Below are 23,142 nucleotides of genomic sequence, written 5' to 3' on the forward strand. Positions count from 1 at the left end.
CCCAGGCAGTTAATGGGAAGGACAAAGGGCTGTGCTGAGGGGAGAAAGGGGGGCTGGATTCTGAAGTTTACTGAAGGTGACAAAAGGATTTAAGGAACCCTAGGCTTTATTTACCTTTATCCTCAGCAAAAGGAACTGTGCTCACCTCAGAGGGACACAGAATCCTGACACCAGTCCTGTGTGTTCCCAGCTGGTTTTCCAGGAATTTCTTGAACAGACTTGAGCCCCAGTACCTGTTCTTTCACCCCAAATTTGCACCTCTGCCAGGGGGAGGAAGGTGGGGGGAATTCTCTCCTTCCCTGTTCCTTTTGTCTCTCCCTCTCCTCCTCCTCCCCTTCTGCTGTTTTTAAGATCAAAAGCTTCGTGCTCTTGATTGGTAATTAACCACAAGTCACCCGGGCTGATTTTTGCAGCAGTAATTAAAAGGTTATCAAGGAGGAGCAGGCAGGACACGGGTTCTCCTGGTGTAGCTGCAACCGGGTCACCCCAGAGGATAATTCCACTTTTATCACAAGCATCTCATCAGTCCAAGCTCAAACAAAAGACTTAAATCTTTCAGTCACTTAAATACGGCCAAATATCTGGGTTTTAACTGCACACACAGCACACTGAGGGCAGCTCCTCTTCACCCTGTCAGGGAAGAGGGATGAGCATCTGGAATAAGGACCAACAACTGGAACAGGGATGTGGGGTGGGAGACAAGGGGGTCACGGTGCCAGCAGCTGGGATTGCTCTGCTGGGAACGTGAAGCTTTTTGCAGGAGTGATTTGGAAACGTTTCCCACAGCCCTGCACACGCTGCAGACACGGGAATGTCTGCCCAGGAATCCCTGGGATGGGAAGGAAGGATCCTCACAGCTGGGTAAATAAATATTCACCTCCCGGGAAGACAACCTGCACTGCTGAGGCTCTGCCCGCAGTGAACACTTGTTTTCCCTGATCCACAGGCTAAACCAAACATTTTCTTAGGCAAATAAACTCAGTCTCGTCGAAACGTTTTGTTTGAACAGCCAAGGACGACACAATTCCCTGGGAGGGAAGCCCACGGGGTTGTAACACCCTGAGCCGCCCCAGCATCGCTCAGCAGCTTCACAGGTGAGGAAAAACATCCCATAATCTGTCCCTTGGGCTCTCAAACGTGATTTTAAACATCTCTGGAAAGGAAACAAAAAATAAAACCTGATTTTCTAAGTTGACCAGTTCCATTTGCTGTGTAAATCCACTGGGAAAACAGAATTAGGGAGCTGGAAGGACTGACTTACAATGTGTTTTCCCTGGATCTGAGTGCGAGCCTGACACTTCAAATAAGGGGTTCCACAACCAATTTAAGGTTCTCACATTAAAAATGTCCTGCAAATCATCAGCAGCTGAAAAAAGCTCCAAGAAGGCAGGAGGTGTTCCTGTCAGCAACTCTCTGGTTGTGTCACAGGGACAGGGAAGGTGCAGAGGGGCTCCCAAATCCCACAGCAATCCTTGGAAACCAGCTCTGATTTCAGCCAACGAAGCAAAGTCCTGGCGCTGAACGGTGACAACAGCCCTGGATGTCTCAATTAAGCCTCCAAACCACATTTAAGATTCACCAACTCATCACAGACACGCCACGCAAATTCCCTAATATCCAGTAAAGCTGTTTATTAGCAAATGCCTCATTGCATTAGGCCTGCTCTTATTCTATTAGGGAACCTTCACACCACATTACACTGCAGCACAACGGGGGGGTTTGCCAGGAACATGGTTTTTAACCCCTTCTCACAAACCCAGAAGGGCTTGGGGTGGGAGGGACCTTAAAGCTCAGCTCATTGCACCCCCTGCCACGGGCTGGGACACTCCCAGCAGCCCAGGAATGACCCTGTGGCACATCCAGGAAATTCCTGTACATCCAAGTCTGAAGTGGGAGAGCAGAAATTGAGACAGCTCAAAGTGTTCCCACCACCACCATCCTCCTCTTCCCCCAAGAGGAGCTCACAGACAACCATGAACTGCTGAAAAACATCAGTGCTACTCAAAAACAAAAGAAACACGAGTTCAGGAGGGGGAGAAACAAAGCACTGCAGTTCTCTCCCTTGTTCTGCCCTTGCTCACAGCTCATTTTGGGTCCCCTCCTGGCAAGCTGAGCTTTGATGAATGACACGTGGCCATCCATCTTCCAGGGCTGCATTCCCGTGATGGATTGGGTACATTTGGAAAGCAGGCAGGGGAAAAAAAAAAGCAAAATTGATAGTCAGGGGGAGAAGGGAGAGAAAGGAAAAAAAAATAATAATAAAAAAAAAAAAAAAAAGAAAAACAACATTAGGCAACAGTTACAGAGTTTAATGAGGGGAGATTGATGTACCAAAAAAACCATCACAGGATCACAGAATATCCTGAGCTGGGAGGGACCCACAAGGATCATCAAGTCCAACTGCTGGCCCTGCACTGGACACCCCGAGAACTCAACCACGTGCCCAAGAGCATCATCCCAACACTGATTTTAGCTGAGCAAAGAAACAACTCAGGGGGAGCATTGTCCCAACACTGATTTTAGCTGAACAAAGAAACAACTCAGGGGGAGCAAACCCCAGGTTTTGAAGTTGCTGATCCAGAAACATCCAGGGGAAGAAAGGAAGAGTCCACCATGCAGAGTCCAGACCTGTCGTGCTTCTCTAAGTCCTCTCCAAGTGCTCTCACAAGCCTCCTCAGGACCTTTTTATCTCCCCCCTTTATTTCCCTCTCCTGTATTGTGCTAAAACACACATTTCCTGAGCACCTCAGCTCCTCCTTGGACATCAAACCTTCTCCCATGGCTTTGGCTCCTGGTTTCACCCCACAGTTCACATCCGTGTCCCCAACTGCACTGAAGGTCCCCAGGGATGCAGAGGCAGCACCTCACCTGTCCCCTCACCTTCCCCCAGTGCAGGGCCACCAATTCCCAGGGCAGGACCCCACTGGACCTCAGTTTTGTGGCCTCTTTGTGTTCCTCCTGCCCACAGCCAGCCCAGGCTGATGAGGAGCTCAGAGCAGCATTAACTTCTCACCACAAAGCTCCCTGAGCCCAATTTGACACCAGATTTTCCTCCCTTTCCATTACACCCAAAGCAAAGCACTTTGCTGCCTCCTGATTAAATGATGAGGTCCCCTAATTAACGAGATTCTCGAGCACAGTTGCAAGCTGAAGCTCTGATTTATTTGCATAACTGAAATCATTATGGAAAGGGCTGATTTTCACCAGGGTGGAACTCAGATTTTCCACTGGGGTGTGACAAGGCCCTGGAGGTCAGTGGGTTTGTCCTGAACTCAAGTGGCCTGAAGCAAATTTGATTCCCAGGACTCCAGAATTCCTGTCAGGATTTTCACAGCGGGTGCTGCCCCTGTTTCTGTGAGGGTTTGGATGTGTTACTGTCAGGCTTCAGCTGCAAATCAGTCACCACATCAGACAACAAGAGCTGATTTCATCTGTGCCTCAGATGTGGAGCTCTGAGATCACGACTCCTTCGGCTGCACGAGTCTGATGGCTCATAAAACATTTGCTCCCAAAGCAACACACGATTTTTTTCTTCAAAATCAGCCCCTCATAAAACTTTCTATTAATACCTGAAAGTCTCATGAGAACCCCTGGAGATTTTCCTTCCTAAACTATTCCTACCACACCATTCAACACCTGCTTGCTCCTGAAGATCCAACAGTTTGGTTGGATGTGAGAGGATATCCCCCCTGTCCAGCTGCTGGGAATAGCCCAAATTTTGTGGGAAAACTCTCCAAGCACTTGGCAGAGCTGCAACTGAGCCCCAGCACCCTCCTCCCACCCCGAGGATCTCGCTGGCACTGAGGGAAGCTGCACATCAGCTCTGCCCTCCTCCTGCTGCTCCAGTTTCTAATTAACTTCTCTGGATGCCCAGAATGACTCCTGATAAATCATTCCTGTCAGGCATTGGGAGCAACATTTCAAACCCTATCAGAGATAAGAAATCAAAACAACTGTAAAGAGCTGCTCATGGAGAAAACACCCCCAGCTTAACTGCAGCATAAACATCCAACCCCGGGCTGGATCCCAGGCAGGGGAATGTTTGGGAACATCTCTGTCATTAACAGGGTACCTCGTTCTCAGAGTGCCCTGCTGGGGCAGCCCATCGAAGATGGAGAGCACATCAAAGTCTTCCTCCAGAGCAAAGGAGTGGAAAACCAGCTGTATCCTGTGCTGCTCCTCGGCACTGATGGTCCACGTGCAGTTTGCATAATTGGGGTATCCGTAGGGAAAGCCCGGGCTCTGGATCGTCCCGTTGGGGCCCTGCAAGGTGTGGCTGCAGTTCTGGGCTGGCAAAAAAGAACACAGAAAGCACAGTCAGACAGTGGCAGACACGTATTTAACACCCAAACACAGCACACACGGGGTGGGAGGGACCAGGAGAAGGGAAAACCCAAAGATGCAGCTCTGTCCTTCCTGCAGGAATGTGCACCCCGGGCCCCCATCCCTGCTCCCACTGGGATAACAACAGCTGGATGCAGCCTGTTCCTGGGAGCAGGGGCTTCCTCAGACCCCCTCCACTGCCCACAACGAAATCTGTGATAAACAAAGTCTTGTCTCTCTAAGTTTTTGAATAGGAGTTTATTATCTGGTAAAAGCAAGCACAGCCAGCTGGGTGACAGAAATGGGACAAGCTTCCCAAATCTGCACACCTACTACATTTAGTATTTATCTTAACTACTTCATGCATATTAATTATCTCATATACATAGACATTTTACAGGTTTTTTTGCTAAGTATTTAATATATGGGTTTTCTTACAGCTAAAGTTAAATGGTTATCTCTTCTACTGGTCATTCTTGGACAAATAGATTTAAAATTCTACCATATTTTATTCTCGGGATAGTAGGGAGGTTTTAGGGCCCCTTGACCTTGTAAGGGTCTGTTTTATTTCTTTATGGGGGTGTAATTAAGTTTTACAATCCGTTTGTTTTGTTTGGATGTCATCACCCGTTTGTTTCACGAGTCACAATTATTTATCACACATAACAACAGCTGGACTCAGCCTGTTCCTGGGGACAGAGGCTTCCTCAGACCCCCTCCACTGCCCACAACAAAATGCAACATATTCCTCATCATCCTCTGGGCATTTTGGGGTTGAACACAAGCCTGGGGGCCTCAAACACGAGGCCACAATGCCAAAGGCACAGCTGATGGTCTCCTTCACCCTCAGTCACCCTGAACAGAGACACAAACCCGGTGTGCAGACAGTGAGACCCCCTCACCTTGAGCATCCAGAATGGCCCTCATACATAACCAGGAGCTGAGTCACCACTGAACCTGTCTGGGCAAGGCTGCAGGAAAACTGAATGGCAAAGGAGCAGGAATTAAACCTGTCCTGGCTCCAAAAAGAGCAGGACACAGTCCAAGCCCTGCCCCATCAACCCATCCTTTAAGGTCCTTCCAACCCCAGCTCTTCTGTGACTCTGTGAACAGTTCTCTGGAGTAAAAGCCCTCACCAGAACCACCCCATGCCCTGTTAGAGCTGATGGGGGCACACAGGGCAGAAATCCTTGGCCAGCCCCAGCCTTCTGGGGCTGCTGATTCCTCTCACCGAGTCCTGAAAGGTTTAAGGTTTCTGCTCCTCGTGCAGGCTCAGCACACAGCAAACATCTTCCAATCAGTATTTCTGAAGAGCTCCATCTTCTGAGAACAAAAGCCCACTCCTGCAGCACCAGCTGAACACTCCACACCTCCCTCAAACCCATTTTCCTTCCCCAAAGCAGTGCCTGGGAACGCTCCATCCCCAAGATAAAGATCGGCTGCCACCAGGTACAATTTCTGGATATACGAGATTTTCTTCTCTCTGGGGAAAAACAGGTACATAAATGTTGCTTTGGGAACAGCCTAAATGACAAATTCTCCTTTTTAGTGTTTTCCTCTCCCTGCACTAATGCCCTGAGTGTCTTTAAAGGCACAAAGACTTGGCTCCAAACTGGTACAACCCTGGCTGGCTTTCCTGGAGTGACTCCTCCACACACAAAAACCAAACCCCAGGCAGCTCGCAGGGCAAACCTCGTGGGACCAAAAGCATTTTCACCCTCATCCTGTGNCAAATTCTCCTTTTTAGTGTTTTCCTCTCCCTGTACTAATGCCCTGAGTGTCTTTAAAGGCACAAAGACTTGGCTCCAAACTGGTACAGCCCTGGCTGGCTTTCCTGGAGTGACTCCTCCACACACAAAAACCAAACCCCAGCAGCTCACAGGGCAAACCTCGTGGGACCAAAAGCATTTTCACCCTCATCCTCTGGCTGCTGATCCCTGCTCTGGCTTTTCCCACTGCTGCTGGATTGTCTCCCCCCTCTGTGTGGATAACCGAGGCTTTCAAGTTGAAATGAATTAGAGTAGAAATTACTTCTTTGATTTCTCCTCGCCTTCTTTTTTTTTTTTCAAAGGCTCCAAAGGCATTTGCACTTCTGAGTGCCAACCAGCCACAGGTAAAGAACTGCAGAGTAGCGCTCATTAAAGCCAATTATAATTAGATTGACCTACTTTGGTGCGGAAAAAAAAAACCGCTGGGTGGAACTTCTCTCTGCCAGACGAAGTTCACAGCTTTAGGAATCTAAAACGGGGCCACCGCGTTTACTACCCAGGGAATCTTTTTTGTAGCACGTTTATTATCTCAATGAGAGCCAGGACAGCCCCACAATCCACCTGGGATTAAGGCTGAGCCAGGCACAGGATTCCTCAGCCAGGGCAGAGGGAGTATTTTGCATTTCCAGAGCATTTTGCATTTCCAGAGCATTTTGCATTTCCAGAGCACTGTGGCACCTGCCCCTCTCAGGAGTGGGATCCACCTCCCTCCTCCACCTCAGCTCCATTCAGCTGTGGAGTTCACTGAGAAGAACATGAACTGAGTGCCAGAAAAGCTGCCCAGGGCTGGGGATGTTGATCCCAGAGGGGTGAATGAACCCCAGTAGCTCAGGAACAGGGGAGACACTTTATTATTCATGGTGACTTGTCTGCTCAGCTCCAGAACTGCCTCAGGGTAAGACACAGACTATCCATTCCCAAACCAGAGAAGTCCTTCAGAGAGGATTTCCTCCTTCCAGCAAAACCTGGAAATGTGTCTGTACCCCCTTAGACATGGACACAAAAGTGTCTGTACACACCAAGACAGAAATACTCCTTTTTTATCTGGGCATTTTTCACCTCAAACCAACTTTTGTCCTGCCAATGCTGCCAGCAGAGGTGGCATTTCAGTCACCTGGCTCAGCTCAGCCCCTCTTTTCTCAGTTCTGAACCCTTGGCCTCTCTTATGGGATGCCTGATGGGCTCTGCCTGCCTGGCACAGGCAGCAGACTTTGTTCTCACATTTGCAGACTGTCCTTTTTATTCTTTTATTCCTTTCATTATGCAAAAGATTTGAGCCCCCAAAATGGTTTTTTTTTTCTTTGTCCAGAAACAAATCCACAGTGAAAATGCAGTGAAACAATTCCACCAGCTCAGTTGTCTCCAATTCCCACCAAACCATCTTTCCTCCAACCAGAGCAACTGGAACTGCCCCTTCTGCATAGTCCTTATTTTAATCCTAAATTCATCAGGGCAATTTGAGGAAATTGGGAAGTTAAAGAGGCTCCACCCCTCTGTTTCCTGATGGGATCAAAGCTCCCAAGGCTGTGGGAAGGCCACAAAATACATTCAAGGTCAGAGGCACCACGTTCCCAACACTTCCAAGGTCAATAAATCAACATAAACTCACACCATCCTTGCACAGAAGGCCAGAAATATGGACATAAACCCAACTCAGGAAAACAAAAATACAACAGGAAAACAGGTCCCAGTTCTGTGAGGTTCTCAAATTAATCCACTGAGATATTTGCACGTTCACACGACGTCGACCCAGAGGTGCTCTGGGCTCAGATAAAACAAAACTGCTCCTTGCAAACAGAGAAGGGGCTGACAAACTGGGAAATAATCTCTTCCCCATCAGCTGTAATAGGAGGGAACTTCATTTATATTGGACACTGCTGGAAGAAGTCAGGGAGCCCGGGAGAATTCCTGCACTCTGTAATTTGCTGCCAGCTTTGAGTTAGTTCAGCTCAGGCTTGACTGACAAAAACCTTATCTAAAATTTAACATACACGAGGAGGAAAACACTCAACTCTCCTCTGCAGATTGCAAAAACAATTCTCTTTATCCCTTTGGCCCAGGAGCAGGAATAAGTGGGAAGATATGAAAGGGCAATGCCAGTGCCTGTGCTGTAAAGTTCCAGGTGGATTTTTATTTGACAGAGGAGACAACATTCGACCAGAATTTCTGGCACATTCTCTCCAACCCTGAAGTCTCACAGGAGGCACCTCAGGAAAGGGGAACTCTGCAGCTTCCCTCCCATCAGCCACCCCCAGCCCTGCCCTTTATCTCAGCTCTGGTGGCTCATTCCAGGTGTATTTATGCAGATATTCCAGCTTCTACTACTGTTATCCATGGACTCACTTCCTGAAGGGGGAACACCCCCAGGAGCTCATCCCAGAGCTGGGTTTGTGGGCACCTGTCGTGTCCCAGTTTGGGATGGAGATGCCCAGACTGGGCACAGAGCTGAGCCCAGCTCTACTCTGCCAGTGCCTCCTGCTGCTCCCAGTTCTGGAGAGGGGTTCAGCAGGAGAGGGCTTTATCAGGAGAGGGCTTTATCAGCAGAGTGGACCTTCCAAGGAATGCAGCAGGGAGGGTTTAGTGCAGCAGCACTTCCAGCTCCCAGCCAAGGACGATGGAGTTACGGCACAGAGCCCTTCTCCAAAGGGATCACCATCCAAAGCAGAGGGAAAAAACACAACCCAAGGAATCATTCAGGTGGCAAAAGACCTCCCAGATGATCAAGTCCAACCTTTAAGGGGACCCACACACGAGGCTTTGCAGAGAAACATCTCCACCTGGGACACGGCCCCTTTCCAACATTAATTCACTGATGATCCTTCATTTCTTTCAGGTTGTTTTTTCTTTTTTACAAGTTGCCTTAACCAGTCTCCACCTCCATCAGCTGTTTTGTGCAATGAACTGCTTCAACAGTGTCCCCAGAGTGATGGGCTTCACTCAGGGCTGCTGCACAGGGAGATGATGGAAGAGCTGCATCCCGACCACGGGCACCTCCTGACACCCAGTCAGTGCCCACCCTGCAACCCTGAGCACGAGCAGACACCTCAGCACAACCCAAACACCAGCTCAACACAGCTCTGGCTCCAGCAGGAGAGTTGCAAACCCCTCCAGCTTTGCTTTGGGCGTTGATCAGCCTCTTGCCACGAAAGAAGAAGGCAGGAACATCCTCCTAAATCCAACCCCCAGACTTCTCTGGGCAGTACCAGCTCCAGGACTGGAGGCAGCACATTCAGAGCAACAGAATTTGGTCATTTCCTCCAAATTATCCACACTTACACCCAGGAGGAGCTGCCCTGGCTGCTGCAACCTCCCCCCAGCCCCTGGTGGGTATAAAATTTCTGCAGCTCCAGACTCAGATAAACTTGTACCTTCAAACTTGTGTCACTACAAATCTTAGAGTCGTCAGAAGGTAAATAACAAACAGAGGCACAGCCTGACATTACAAGTGCAAAGGAAACAAGTACAAAAAAGCATCTTCCACCTGCTTTCAAATTCCTGAGACTTCCCAGGCCAGATGCAGGGGGGGTGTAAAGCCAGGGAGAATTTTCACTCTGTGCATTCACACCACGTTAATATTGAAGGAAGAAACACTTGAGGGAGAGGGAAAACTGAATTTATTTCTGAAGTGCTTGGGAAATGTAAGTTGATGCACTTTGTTCCTCGGCAGAAATGAAATCTAATTTAGCAAATGCTGATGCATGGTCACTGCACAACCCAGGAGGAACAAACAGCACATCACACACGCTGGGCTTGCTCTCAGCAGCCCAATTTATCCAGGAGCAGGGGCTGTCTCCTCCCCTAATGCAGCAGAGTTTGGGGGATTGCCATTTTCTTTAGTTATTGGAGCTTAGGCAGAAATGTTATTTCGTGTTGTTCCACGAAACAGATGGACATGAAAAAACCTTTTCCCCCAGAAAGCTGCAATCCATATCCTGCAGCCACACAAACACAATTCCACCCTGGCCCCAAAATACCAGCAAACAGCAATCCTGCCTGTCCACCAGCACATTCCCAGTGTTCTCTCCTTACCCCAGAGCCATTCCCCTTCACTGCATCCAGCTCCTCAAGCCCAGACACTCCGATTTTTTTAAAACATTGTTTGATCTGCCATCTAAATATTCCTTTTCCCGATGTTTACTGGCTTGAATCATTTATCAGCCACTAATTAGGCTTCCTCACATGGTGGTTTACAAGCTCATTACAGCCAACCCCAGACAGTGAGTGGTTTCCTCCCAGCCCAGCTCTGACTCCTGCTCACACAATTTAAGTGAACAAACAGGGAAAGCACCTCCACACTTGAGAAACCTGACCCTTGTTTCCCTAAATATTCACCTGCTCAGAGTCTGAACTTCACCTCCAGTCTCCCATCAAAGCCTTCTGGGTAATAAATAATGCAGAGTCATTCCATTAACCACGACTTCATCAAAGGCCAGTGCCCCCAGGAGCATCAGCAAGGGGATGATTTCCTTCCATCTCACACAGCCTGGGCCTGCTCCTCTCTGAACACAGGGTGCAGGATGTAAGGGCAAAACAAAAAAAGTGCATTGTATCTGAATTCAGCTCGTGCCACCAGTGCCAAGGCAGGAAGAGTTATAAGCCCAGCTCAGCAGTCTGGGAGTTTTCAGCAGGATGGCAAAATACTGCAAATCAAACACATCCTTCCTGAGAGCAGCACAGTCCTCTGGGAGACAGACATTCCTTCCCTGCCATCCACCAGCCTCTCACTCCCACTCTGTCATCACTTTGCCCCTGTTAGTGCTGCCCAGGCTCTCAGACTTATTGCAGAGCTCTCTCACACTCAGGCTTTGGTCCAGCCTTGGCTAAACAATTCCATCTGAAGGGCTTCCCAAGTGGGAAGAAGAGAGGAACAAAAGATGCTCCAAGACTTCATTTAGTTTTTCCCATGAGCTCTCCCTTCCTTTCCCAACCACAAAGATTTTATTGGACAGTTATGCTGATTATCCTGCAAGTGTTTGGGATTCCTGCTCACACTGCTGACCTTGGAGCTCCCCAGCAAAAGCTCCAACCAGATGGGATCCACAAATACCTGCACAGGAAAGGGAGGCTTGGACATTCCAGGTGTCCTTCCTGCATCCTTCCCCAGGTGTTCTCTGCATCCTTCCCAATCCCTCCTGCCCCCAGGTGCTCCTGTATCCTTCCCCAGGTGTCCCTGCATCCTTCCCAATCCCTCCTGCAGATTTCTGCACCACCTGCAAAGCTCACAGTGCCAACAGACCCACAGCCAGACACCAGGACACGTGCTCAGGAGTAAAGACTCACACGTGGGGAGAAGAAAGGGAGGTGGATTCCCTCCTGTTTCGCTGGCAGAAGCAGAGGCAGGAGGGCTCAAGGGCTAATAATAAGTTATTAAAAAAATGACTTTGGAGTTGTTATAAAAAGCATTTAGGAAATCCCTGGTAACACATTATTTTTAATATGAGCGGCACCGAAGTATTAGGGAAGCCTGTGTTCATCAAGACACATTAATGACACATTTTCCTGACTATTTATAGCCAGTGATCTTCAAAAATAGTGCATTTTATTTGCAGTAACTCAAGCTGGGAGAGACACAGGCACATAAACTGCTTCACACAGCACCTGATCCAACGTGCAGGGGATGGCAATGGATCTGGCATCTGAAAACATTTCCAATGTGCACAACAAAGACAACTTTGCTTGGCCAATTCTGATGAGGAATTTAAATTCCTAATTACTCCCCAGCAGGGGGACAAGCAGGGGGACAAGCAGGGGGACATCTCTCCTGTCCCTCCCATCCCAATCCTCCAGCCCAGTTTTCTGAGTGCCCTTGGATTTTTTCACAAGTGACTTTTCAAACTCTGTGACCTTCACATTCCCAAACAAATGGACTTCCAACAATTCCAAGGCCACTCCTTACCACCCCAAAGACCAGCAATTATCTGCCAGAGGCCCCCAGCTAAGCAGGAACCCAGTGCTTGAAATCATTTGCTCAGCTCCAAGAAGCACCACAGTTATCCCAACATTCAGCCAGAATGACCTCTCCTCCAGGGACATCATTTCCTTCCTTCCTTCCAAACTTTCCTCGTTGGAAATTGTCTCTCAATCAATCTGGGCTGTTCCCTCAGCGCCAGGACTCCTCTGCACAGCCCTTGTCAGCAGAATAATGACACCAGGCACTCAGCAGAGCTGTTTCCACCTTCAGAGCACTCCACAAGCATTAACCAATTAATGCATTTTCTCCCCGAGCTGCCTCTGGAGGGAGGAGCAGCCTCAACAGCCTCGCTGGCTGTTCCTGGGATTTCCCCTCGTGGCCTCTCAGTGCCTCCAACATCCTTTGGTTCAGTCAAGGGATCAGATTGTTTGGGTTGGAAGGGACATTAAAGAGCCCTCTGACCATCCCAGGCTGCTCCTGGGACACTCCCAGGGATGGAGCAGCCACAGCCTGTCTGGGAGATCCCCCTTTGGGTGCTCCTGGGTCCCGTTTCCAGGTGAGCCAGGGAATGCTGTGTCTGCTCTGGGATCAGGAAAGGGCTTCACCCCCCCCACTGCTGCACTTTGTCCTCGGAGACCAAGAGTTACCCTCAAAAATCAGGGTTCAACACATGGTTAAGGCACTAAAGTGGAACCTGGAATGACCCTGGACCCGTGGGAAGGGCTCAAAGGCACCTTTGGGACCCATTTCCCCAACCCAAGGTGAGTTCACTCGAGTTCACAAGTCCCTTTTCAAAAGGAACTTCAGTCGACCAGGTTTACAAATATTTTTTATAACCCACAGACAGGGTTTTATATCCATATATATTATATATATACAGCTTTTATAACTCCAGACAGATGGCCTGGAGCCCTCACAAACACACCTGAGCTGGGCAGTGAACAGATCCCCCTCATAACCCCCACTGGGCAAATTACATTTATTTAAGCATCTAAATATCCTTGAAGATCTTGCCCTGGGAGCCCAAACCTCAATGAAAACGTTCAGGATGATCCAAAACCTTCTTCAAATTTTACTCTTATTTTCCCTGTGCATCTGTAAGATGAACTCAGTGGAAATTTCATTTTTCCTCACCCCCAGCCCAAATATCTATAAAAATGCTCACATTTTTGTGGCATTCCCTCAGAACCTGCTCTGAGGGACTTGCAAGAGGGTTCTTTTCCCCCCTCCCCACCACGTTTCAGGTTCTAATTTGTATTTTTACCCATCTGGGTGGATTTTCAGGCATTTTTTACCCCATGGAAAGCTCAGGAGTTACACAAATCTCCTTTTAGGAGCTGTAGGGAGGCCCCTTTTCAGCACCCAGGGCTCAGAACAGGGACACACACACAAATTCTGTGTAAAACCACACAGAAGGAACTACTCCAGTTAATCACCATCACCACAATCTTGCACCTCCAGATAGAAAATAAATTAAAACCACCACTCAGAACAAGCACTCACTAAAAGCTCTTCACTCCTGCACCACAATTCCCATTCCCCCCACAAAGTGTGTGTTTACAAGTGCTTTGAGATCTCCCAACAAAACCCTTTTGCCAGGCACTTGTATTCCAGCAGCTCACACTTGTATTATTGTGTATTTGAATTACAAAAAGCCATCTCTCTTGGGAATTTTTGTTAGGATGTAAATCCAATTTTTGCTTGATTCCCTTAACAGCACTTTCAGATTCGCTTCCTTTAAGTGGTGCAGCACTTGATATTTATATTTATTGCCTGATGCCTCCCTGTCACCTTGAGCAATCAAGGAAAGTCACCTGAAGTTGAGAGTGCACAGAAAAGTTATCAGCAACTGCTGGGTGCTCTGCTGCTCCAAAAACCACACTCATTTTTGTCCTGTTCTGATCCAATTTAACACCAAGCACGAGAATTTTTCTAATCTTCAGTGACAAATATTCCCACTCCTTCGGAGGATCCCTGTGAAAATCCAAATTATTCCCACAGGGTTCCTGCATCCAGTGACCTCCATCCACACACAAGAAACTCACAGCTCATTTCTACCAACATCAGACTGTACTATTTTATGTTTTTCTTTTGCCTCCCCCATTCATTTAAAAGCTCATTTTGGCCCATAGACATATTCCACTTAATCTCAGTTTTCAATCCCCCAAAGCAGATCGATACCTTTCTTCTCCAATCTACAGAGCTCTCAATCAAGGGCTTAACAAGGGGTGAATGGAATCGACTTGGAGGTTCAAATTGGGTGTTTTTTTGTCAAAAGTCTCATTTGTTCACTGCCCTCATGGAGAAGGAGGGGGGAAAAATTCTCAGCTGAGAGCCCTCAGTGGGCAAAAAAGGAGAGGGGGGTGTTGAGGCATTTTCATCAAAGCAACCAAGCAAAGAACAGAAATTCCAACCCAGGGGTTTTCCCAGCCTTTGAGGAGCTACAGGATGTGCAGGACAGGCCAGCAGAGCCTGAGGAAAGGGAAGTGGAGCCTCAGAGGGGGGAACAACCCTCAGAGGGGTCAGATTGTCCCTGTGGCCAGCCCAGGGTTGCTGCCTTTAACTCCCAGTTAAACCCAACTGGGAACCAAGTCCCCACTCTGGGAACGAAGCCCCCACCTTGGGAACAAAGCCCCCACCTTGGGAACAAAGCCCCCACCTTGGGAACAAAGTCCCCACCTTGGGAACAAAGTCCCCACCTTGGGAACAAAGTCCCCACACTCTCAGGGACAAACTGCCCATCCTTCAAACCCCTCGTTATTATTTTAGTTTTAATTTTAATTTTAACTGCCCGACTCCTCCTCCAAGTGGTGCTTTACTCTAATGGAACATCTGGGGCTGGCTCCTGCCAGATGTGCAGAGTCAGGAGCAGTGTCTGACCTTTCCCTGAAGGAGACAAAGCAGCAACAGAGGCACATCAACAACGTGGAACTGCCTTCGGAAGCGGCCTCGGCTTTGGAAAAGCACCAGCTCCATTATCCTTTGGAAGGAGAGCTCCTTTCTGGGAGCAAATAACTTGGTGTTATTACTTGGTGGCTCAGAGGGAAAAGGGACATGGAGTGGTGCCTTTGTCAGAGCAGAAATGAGCTGCAATTTGCTGTCCCTCCAGCCTGAACTGCTCACCATGGACGAGCATCCAACAGGTCCTGCCCTGCAGAGAGGAGAGGGGACAATCCTGCTGCCAGGAATGGATTTAAAGACATGGAGGAGGCAGGACTGGGGACCAGGATGAAGCCCAGAACAGCCTGTGCAAGCCATCACACCACATTATTTCTATTTTTTTACAGCACATCATTCCATGCTGGAAAGCTCCTCCTCAGATATGAAGGAAGCCCAACTCATCCTGCTCTTTCTCCACCTCAGACCATCTGACTCCAACACCAGTGACATAAATGCCATTAAAAAAAAACAAACAACCTATTTCCAATTCTGCTTTCACTGCTTTAACTGAAAAAAAAAATATATATTCATAAACTGCTGATAAATAACAGGAACTATAATAAGCAAACAAGTTCTCCATTTGATCTCTGCCATCCCAGAGCCATTCATCTTCATAATTAACTAGATAATACTATTAGGACTGTACTGGTTTTCCCCTCTGTAGACAAGAAGCTGAAGTTCACATAATTTAAACAACTCTGCTTCAAAGGCAGAGTCTGGGGCAGGTTAAACTCAAAAGGTCCAGACCATCCTTTCTGCCAATATCCTGCTTTTCCAAAGACCAGCATCCAACCCCCTGGTGCTTCTGGCGAGTTCTTAGTATAAATCTCCTACTGTCCCATCTCCACTGAGTACTTTGTGCTTTACAATCTGCAGGTTTGGCTAAAATGTGGATATAAACATATAAAAGTGGACATAAACATATAAAAACTGTAAAGGCAATTCCACACGAATTGCAAGAGGAGCAGAGTAACCCCTGCAAACCCTGCACTTGATTTCATTCCTGACTTTTTTGACAAGAAGTTCAGCAGCAGACAGACAACTTCCAGCTCCAAAATGTCACTCACAATTAATCCCAAATTGTGCATGAAATGGTTGAATTCACTCCATGCAATCAAGGGAGAGACCCAAGAGCAGGAAACCTGAGCAGCTCATCAACGTGGTGCAATCTGTACCTGCTGAAAGCTCCTCACAAACACCCCAAGTTCTCTCTCTCTCTCTGCAGAATAAATCTGTAAATCAGTGGAGGATTTTGCAAATTCCAGGGGGAGAAGGGACATGGGGCCCAAAACTCCCACCCTGAGGGGTTTCCAGGTGCCAACAGCCAAGGGGAGCAGCAAGACCTGGGCTCCAGGCACTGCTGCAAGTGCAGAGAGTGTGCAAATAACAGGAGAGCACTGAGCCAGAAAATCCCCAGGGCTGGTTAATCCTCCAGCTGGGATTAACTCATCTTTCCTTGCACCTCCCAGGACAACTGGCTCTGGGATTATCAGGCTGTGACCATGGGCTGGTGGAAGTCTCTTGGTCTGCACTGAACTGACAGCTGGAAAAAGGTAAAATCTCCACACTGAGAGAAATTCAGGTGGCACTGAGGAACCCAAATAAAGCCATTTTATTAGGACAGAGCAGACTCCACATCCTCGTGCGAGTCAGAGGCCAAAAGAACAAATCTTCTCTTCCTTTGGTTTTCAAACGTTCCAGATAAAGACACCTTTATTTGATATTCATTGTTGTTTTATCTGCCTTGAAAGGGGAACTGCAGACATTTTGATGAATGGATTGAGAAATTGTTCTGTTTCAGCGGAACCACAGTCAAACAGCTCGGCATCAAACCTCATCCCAGCCAGGCAGCAGCTCCAAAACCACCTCAGGAGCAGCACTGGGGCATTTCTGAGGTGATATTCAGGGTGTAAGGAGTCCCAGGAGTGAGATCTGCTCCGTTCCTGGCCCTGCTGGGTGACCCTGGCCGAGCCTTTCCACACCTGGCTCTGCCTCCCACCTTCCAGCACATCATCTCTGGGCACAAACTGCTGCAGCAGGAGGAGGAAATGCCTTCTTCCAGGAAGGGAAGGGGAAAAATCATTCCCAGCAGGATCTAGGACGCTGTAGAATTCCTTCTGGCTTGCTGGAGGGGAAGAGCTGCCTCCTGAGGACACCGGGAATGCCAAATTCCAAAGGGCAGCGAGGGCTGAGGGTTTCTCCCGTGAGATCTTGGCTGCAGCTCCAGCCCACGGGTCCTGCACGGCTGCTGAAGGTCCAGAGCTGTGTCCTGGGGACACTGGGGGCCTTTCCTGCCTCTTGTCCTTGGCCAAGCCCGGCTCGAGAAGCCAAATTCCAGCTGGGTGGGCAGAAAGTCCCTCTGGGTTGTGGTTTCCACCCACCTTCACTCAAGGATTATATCCAGGACTTGTGGATAGCTGAGATTCACTCTGCCAGGCAAGGGTTGACTCCAGGTGCATCCAGCAGGAATTTCTCCATGGAAAGGGTGGTCAGGGATTGGCAGGGGCTGCCCAGGGAGGTTTGGAGTCCCCAGCCCTGGAGGTGCCCAGGGAAGGGCTGGAGGTGGCACTCAGTGCTCTGGGCTGGGGGACAAGGTGGGGGTGGGTCACAGGGGGCACTCCATGGTTTTGGAGGTCTTTTCCAACCTCAGTGATCCTGGAATTCCATGAGTTTGCCCCTCTCTGCACAGGCCAGGCCCAGCTTTGCTGACTGCACCAACACCCTGATGCCACATCTCGCACGGATGGCTCTGCAAGTCGTGTCCCACTTCCTCCAGCTCCCCCAAATGTAGGCCACCAGTTCATTTCTCCAGCAGGTTTTTGCAGTCAATAATGGGGAAGGATTTAATTTTTTAATTACTCCCCTCTCACACATCTCCCTGGCAACCACAGCTGCTCCAGCCCTCACGGTTACGGATCCTGCTCCTCCAGTGAGAGCCACAGAACACCAGACCTCCCCACTCCAGGATTACCTGGACCTCTCAGAAATCCTCAGCAGGACTCTGACACAACCCCAAAGTTCCCTTTTCATCCAGTACAGAAAACCAGGCAGTTCATCACTCCAGGGAGAGGACAGAAGAATCACTGGAAGGAGTTGGATGAGGGAATGCACCTGACACTGGGAAGAGAGGACAAACCCCACACTGCCCACTGGGAAGTCCCATTAAAAAAAAAGAAGGAAAACACCCCAAAAAGTCTTCCACTTTCCTGCAAGGGAGGTACAGTTCCCATCCCAAGCTCCCTGCAGCCTCCATCCCTGCTGGCTGCAAAGGCACTGGAACAGAGTTCATTTGATTTCTTTAATCCATGGGATTTTCCCAATCCCACATGAACCCCCATCAGCCCCCTGTGCCACCCCAGGGCATGGCAGCAGCACAGTTTGCAGGTTACTGCACTGCATCAGGTGTATTGCAGGCAAAGTGCAGCATCCATGGCATCCCTGAACCTTCCCAGTGCCCAAAAACATGGAGGAGAGCAAAGAAGTGTTATTTAAAATCCACTCAGCTGAGCACAGCTTTGTCAGAATGCCACCAAAGCCCAGGAAAAGTTACTCCAGCCCTGTGTCTCGGGATACTCCTGATAAAAATGGAGCCAGCAGGAATTTTTTTGCAGCAGTGTGGACACCAAGAGAGTTAAGGCTGCCTGACCTTGCCCCCAAACTAACCCTCCACATTATCATAACAATTTCCTCTGGTCAAGATCCAGGGCAGGGGGGGGGCACCAGCAGGAACACAAGCACAGCTGTGAAATTTGGCATTGCCCAAACAAGTGGCCTCTCAGGAGCCAGAGCAAGGCAACAAGCAGCACACAGTAATTCCATGGCTGGAAAGCCTTGGAGCACTGGTGGAAGTGGTTAACAGCAAACAGGGGGCCAGGAATTAAATCTACTTTTGGGGACGAGTGAAGGACAACGAGGCACAGTCACTCCTGCCCAGGGAAGTGCCCTCTCTGGGGCACAGATGGGGCCTGAGCAACAGCTCAACCTCTCCCTGAGCCCCAAAACCCCCTGGCAAAGGGGAGATGCACAGGGATCCAGGGCAGATCATCTGGATCACATTCCCACACCCACCCTGACAGGTATCCAAGGAATGAGGAGAAGGGAAATCATCTGCAGGGTGGGCCTTGGTTAATGGTTGGACTGGGTGATCTCAAAGGTCTTTTCCAACCTAAATGATTCTGTGGTTCCATGAGTTGTGAGCAAACAGCCCAAGCTGGCAGCAGAGTCCTGGTTCCTGCTCAGGAGCCTTCCAGGCAAGGGCTGCTCTTCCCCATCCTCATGGGCACACACTTCCCAGGGAAAACCTGCTCCATGGGGATGTTCTTCACTGAGGACAGCAGAGATCAAAGGCCAGAGAACAAAATAAAGGGCTGATTTACAGCAGATCCTGCCTGGATCACACCAGGAATGCTCAGGAATGCTCCTCAGCCCTGCAGTAACAGTGCCTGGGCAGAGCTGGTCTGAGCTTCCCCTGCTCCCAGAGCTCCTGCTCCCTCACAAGCTCCTGTTTTCTGACAAACAGCCACGAGACTTCATTCCCCTCTCTGAGCAACAACCCAAGCAGGATCATGTCTTAGTTACTGGACTTTTGGAGTAAAATTCCTGACTCCCAACCAGGATTGATGCCCACGTGCTCTCTGATGTCCCTGTGCCCCACCTCTGTGGCTCTGCAGCACAACCACACACCAGCACCTTCCACAAGCCACAACAGACCATCAAGGAGGAGAATTACAATCACCAATTGCCATCCTTAAAGGGAGAGGGAACATCATTTTCACTGGATGCCTCCCTGGGAACCACAGTATGAGCAGCTTTACACATGGCTGTAACTATGGCAAAGGAACAGCCAACAAGCCTGTTGATTTAAACAGGAATTCTGGTTTTACTGTATCCCATTCAGGGTTCATGATGTGACTCTGGACAGACCCCAACTCTGGTGCCAGCTCAGGTCTTTAACTGAAGTTTGATATAAACCCATCACATTTACCAACTCCACCTCCTATTGAACTCCCTGCTCCCATTTATCCCACTGGTCCCACATCATTAAAACCACAGGGAATGTTATTTAACCCCTCGTGGTCCCTCAGGTGACCCTGTACTATGGTCCCTCACTGAATTATCAGTGCAGGTTAAATCTCTGCAACCAAACCCCCCTGCCTGAGCTCATCTCAGAGCCAACCCAAAACTCGTGACCAGCCTCCTGCTCCCCCACTCCTCACACCAGGAGCCTGCCAAAAACTGTTTTCCATCAAGAAAAAGGAGAACTGCAGTGGATTTAAACTGAGGAGATGATGTTTCAAGCTGGTGCACCCTTCCTTAACCCAGCACAAGGCAGGGTGTGTAAATAAAGGGATCGAGCCCCTTTTATAACAGGCCTTCCAAAGACATCTGATCCGTGTCCATCCACACACACACACAGAAAACACACTCCCCAAATGCACCTCCTGCTGCTGATGCACTGCTAACCACCCTGCAGGGACAGAAAGCACTCCTGTGCCTACCTGACTGCCAGGCAATAAATGGAATTTCGGGATTATCACACGTGTTTCATTTCCGAGAGGCCACACACGGATCACCAGCGACTCTCAGGCAAAGGTAAATCCCTGTGCACATCCCACCAGTGTGAGACCATCACTGCACCCCTCAAACTGAGAGGGGAACCACACAGCCCACCTCCTCTGCCCCCAGCACCCACAGACCCCATGAATTCCCAATCCCAGGCACCACATTCCCTCCAGCTCGTTATCCCAAACAGCTCCGTTATCCCCCCTTGGCACAGCAGCCCCTGAGGGAAGCACAGGCTTTGTAGGACGTTTTTGGGCAGCAGGACGTGCCCCCATGGCACAGCTGATGTGATGGGAGAGCAGGATTTCTTCCCCTTTTTTATTTTTAAGACGGCCAGAAGTACTAATTGACAGTTGTACACACACAGCTCTGCTGCCACACTATGGAACTCCCGGTTATTGCTTCCCACACAACCCCGGGCAACGGGAGAGGTTGGACATGGAGCCTCTTGGAACTTTGTTCTCCAGAGGTCCAGGGTTTGCTCAGCAAAGGTGCTGGAAGTCCCAGCCCAGACTGAACCGATTTGCAGTGATTACACCCCAAAACCCACCAGAGACCTGCAAAGGGGGGGTGCCTTCACTCCGGGTACATCCAGCACCGAGCCACTGATTGCAAAGTTGGCATCTTGCTCAGGCAAAAAGATCATTGCTGGGATGCCAGAATTGGAAAGGAAGAGCTATTGATCAGTGCCTCTGGCTCTGATGCAGGAAAAAAAACATCTGAGCTCTAAAAAGGTCTTGCAGATCTTCTGCTCACAAAGAAAACAACACAGAGCATCAACCTCTGGGTGAAGGATCCAGAACAGAGGGCTCCAAACGCACAGAGAAGGGACCAGGGGCCTGAGAAGAAAGGATTACATCCTCTGCAAGGTACAGAGTGGAAGACCCAGCCTGAATAAGCTCCAGACAGCTCAGAAGAAGAAAGGAAGCTCTAAACCCCTAAGAGAGTCAATCAGGAACTGAGGTATCTCCACATCAGTGTACTCTTGTGAGAAAAGCACAGCAGAAGCTGCTGGAATGCTTTTCCTCTGTGCACAGATTCGTGCTGGAGACAGGAAAAATATTCACCACGATAAATATTCACCCTTAATAAGGACTTGCAGGTTGTTTGGGTGGGTTTATAACCCTTTCCTAACACGCTTCCAGTCAGCAAAACTGTTCAGCTCCACTGCAAGAGGGCTCGGGAGGAGCAGTTAATCCTCGTTCTCCATCCCCCTCGAAGGAGATCTGCCTTACATAATAAAATCAGTGTTGCACTCCACACACAAAGTTTCCCCCCCCCAAAAAAACACCCCCCTCAAAACCCGGGGAGCTTTCGTACCCATCACCACCAGCCCCACATTCCTCCAGCCTCGGATACAGCAGACAAGGGACAACGTTCCTTGGAAACTCTTGGAAAATCGGGGCACTGCACAGCGTGGAGAGAAGGCGCTGCCAAACACTCGGCTCTCCCACTCTTCCCCCTCCTACACACCCAGAAGGACAGTCCCTAAATATTTGCTGTTTACACCCGAAATAAAACTTCAGCCCTTGCACACGCTTTTGCTACAGGGGATGGGAGACGGCAGCAAACTGCCCCCGAATCCGAGTCTTCTCCTGCTCTCCTTCCAGTCAGTAGGTGCTTGTTTCCTAAAAACCACCGTGCCGAGGCCAAAAAGCTCCTCTGCAAGGGATATTCAACTCGGAAGGCAGGAGGAAGAAGAGGAAAGTGCTTCCATCTTCATACGCAAGGCATCCAAAAATCTATTTTATCAGGGTAGGGAAATACTGAATTAAGATGCGAGGGAAAGACGGAGGGGGGAAAACCGTGCTGGCATTTCTCACAGTCATCGTGCCCATCACACACAGCAACTGTGCCCGAACGCGACCCACCGGGGAGATGGGCGACGAGACCGCACAAAGCCACCTTTGATCGCCCCATCGCCCCAATCCCGGAGGATGCTCGAGGGGACCACATCGTCCAAAGGGCTGAGGAAAATATCCTCGGCGCTGAACGCGCCAGGGAAGCATGTGCCGACACAGCAGTGTGTGCACCCAGTGCCACACACCCCAGCCCCCCCTCCGTGCCCCCAAAACAGCGCTCCTTTCATTCAAGGAGCCGGGGGGGGGGGTAAAAACCAGCTCCCGAAGTTGCCGGGTTTCTCCGTGGCCACTTACCCGTCACGGATCCAGCCAGGAGCCCCACGGAGAGCAGCAGCACCCGGCTCCAGGCGCTCACCTCCACCGGCATCAGAGCCACGATTCCCAGTTTCCCCCAGTGCCTCCCGAAGCTGCAGCTGCATCCCGGCTGCTCCCATCCCCAGGAAGGTTGCATGTCAAAGGGCAGCAGGAATGGGGCGTGCTGCTGGGGGGTTGGTGGTTCTTGCTGCCGGGTTTTCCCCCCTTTTCCTTCCCCTTGGCGATTGGGATAGTCCTCGGCTCGGCTGGATGAAGAGGAGAAAGGAAAGAGGTTGGGGGGGTGGAGGGGGAAAAAAAAAAAAAAAAAAAGCAGGTCAGGCTCGCGATTTCTTTTTTTTTTTTTTTTCTCCTTAATTTTTTCAGCCCAGGCAAAAAAAAAAATCCCACCGCATGGAAGGCTCTGAGCTTCTGCAGCTGGAATGAACCAAGTGTGGCAGCAGCTCGGGGAGAGGAGAGGCGA

The 23,142-nt window shown here is 49.6% G+C and overlaps 1 protein-coding gene across 1 annotated transcript in view; it reads right to left on the reverse strand.

The window, feature by feature from the left end:
* The window catches only part of LOC103754072 (CUB and sushi domain-containing protein 1), a 251,808-nt gene extending 228,882 nt beyond the window's left edge, over nt 1-22,926 (reverse strand). The window contains exons 1-2 of the mRNA XM_029963058.1: nt 22,662-22,926; nt 4,073-4,289 (exon numbers count right to left, since the gene is read on the reverse strand). Coding sequence (XP_029818918.1) covers nt 4,073-4,289; nt 22,662-22,818 — 374 coding nt within the window. The 5' untranslated portion in view covers nt 22,819-22,926. The remainder of the gene's footprint in view (nt 1-4,072; nt 4,290-22,661) is intronic.
* Between the last annotated feature and the right edge of the window lie 216 nt (nt 22,927-23,142).

Source organism: Manacus vitellinus, unplaced genomic scaffold (genome assembly GCF_001715985.3).
Source record: "Manacus vitellinus isolate BGI_N305 unplaced genomic scaffold, ASM171598v3 scaffold_52_pilon, whole genome shotgun sequence".
Classification (NCBI taxonomy): Eukaryota; Metazoa; Chordata; class Aves; order Passeriformes; family Pipridae; genus Manacus; species Manacus vitellinus.